General features: G+C 38.5%; 1 protein-coding gene across 1 annotated transcript; it reads right to left on the bottom strand.

Moving 5' to 3' along the window:
- Positions 1-666: 666 nt before the first annotated feature.
- On the bottom strand, positions 667-1,341 carry LOC109592980 (39S ribosomal protein L22, mitochondrial-like). The gene is made up of 2 exons (XM_020008262.1): positions 1,215-1,341; positions 667-1,029 (listed from the first exon to the last, which is right to left on the bottom strand). The coding sequence occupies exons 1-2, from the start codon at positions 1,218-1,220 to the stop codon at positions 745-747; spliced, it is 291 nt and encodes a 96-aa protein (XP_019863821.1). The 5' UTR covers positions 1,221-1,341; the 3' UTR covers positions 667-744.
- Positions 1,342-1,391: the final 50 nt, after the last annotated feature.

The following is a 1,391-nucleotide window of genomic DNA, read 5'->3' as shown; positions in this document are numbered from 1 at the left end:
CAGTTTGATGTGGTTTGATGAAATTCACCCCCAGATTGCAAGCAATAGAATTCCCTGGTGAATGCATGGATAAAACTGTATTTTAATCTTACCAGGGCCTGGGTTGAGTTCAATGTCTCCTGATAAGAGGAGGAGGAGGAATATTATCAAACAAGAAGAGGAGCTGGTCATATTAGTACTGTACACAGCAAAGTGTAGGAGCATCAACGAGTAGAGTACTTGCTTGACTGCAGTACCAGTTGTACAATGCAGTTGGGAGTAGCAGTAATAAGAAATAATTCCTATAAAAAAACATTACATAGTGCGAATGGTTACAATCATAACATGAACTGTACCTATTATATGAATGAGATGGTTGATCAGTAAAATGATTATTAGAAAAACATGAGAAAGAGCCAAAGCAGTAGCTAGATCACATCTCTTGCCTAGTGAGGATGTACTGTGAGGTTTAAATGAGGAGCTAGTAGCAGGTCCACTGCTAGTAGATCTACCAGCAGCTAAACAGCAACTCCACAGGCCAATACTTGCTCTCCATTGAGAAAGGTCAATCATTTTGTTGTGCCTCGTCCTAGCTATCTTTGCGTCTTGAGACCCACCCAAACACGCAGGGGCGTAGCATATTGAAATTACTCTAAATTCATTTACTCATTATAAAAATTCAGTAAATTCATTTACTCTAATATCTATGATCAGAGATATCCAATAGGTACAATAAATGACTATGAGGGAATGCTATGAATCCAATCAAAGGCAGTTAGGTATAGTAATGGGTCCTCTCTGTATAAGTCTCCTTGTAGCATAGCAACCCTGGGCCTCTTTACTCTTCTTCTTCTTAACAGGTGGAGGTCCCTCCCGTAGCTTCAGGAAATAATGAGAATAATACTTGTACATTTTCCCTGACTGACCCTTCCCGTGGTATCGGATACGCTTGAGGTAAGTTCCTTTGCCAACATAAGAGGCAGACACATAGAGGTTGTCCGGATTGGCTTTGTGTATCTGGATAGCATTCCTCTGGGTCTCTTTTATTGTCTGAGAGAAGAAGAGGAGAAACAATCAGAAGAAAAGAAATGACGAAAATATTAATATTTTAGGATATTACTAAAGCAATGATAAATGAACAAAAAGAACAAAATACAAACTATTATAAAGAGAAATCAAGTTAAACAGGTCAGAGTTAGGACATTATAAAAGCAGCTAGTGTAGAATAGTATCACCTGCATCAGTCAAGATAGACACCTACATGCATGGGTCAGCCATTACTACAGTTTATATAGAGGAGTGTCTTTAAATCAGAGGATAGTGATACAGAATAGAGTGGTTCTGCTATACAGAGGATCTTTTATACACTACCTAATATGGTATTATGAATGGGACAACAGCAACTGTGTGTC

This window comes from Amphimedon queenslandica, unplaced genomic scaffold, assembly GCF_000090795.2.
Source record: "Amphimedon queenslandica unplaced genomic scaffold, v1.1 AMPQUscaffold_3291_Cont24712, whole genome shotgun sequence".
Taxonomy (NCBI): domain Eukaryota; kingdom Metazoa; phylum Porifera; class Demospongiae; order Haplosclerida; family Niphatidae; genus Amphimedon; species Amphimedon queenslandica.
The sequence above is the reverse complement of the archived record's forward strand: the minus strand, read 5'-3'. Positions and strand labels throughout refer to the sequence as shown.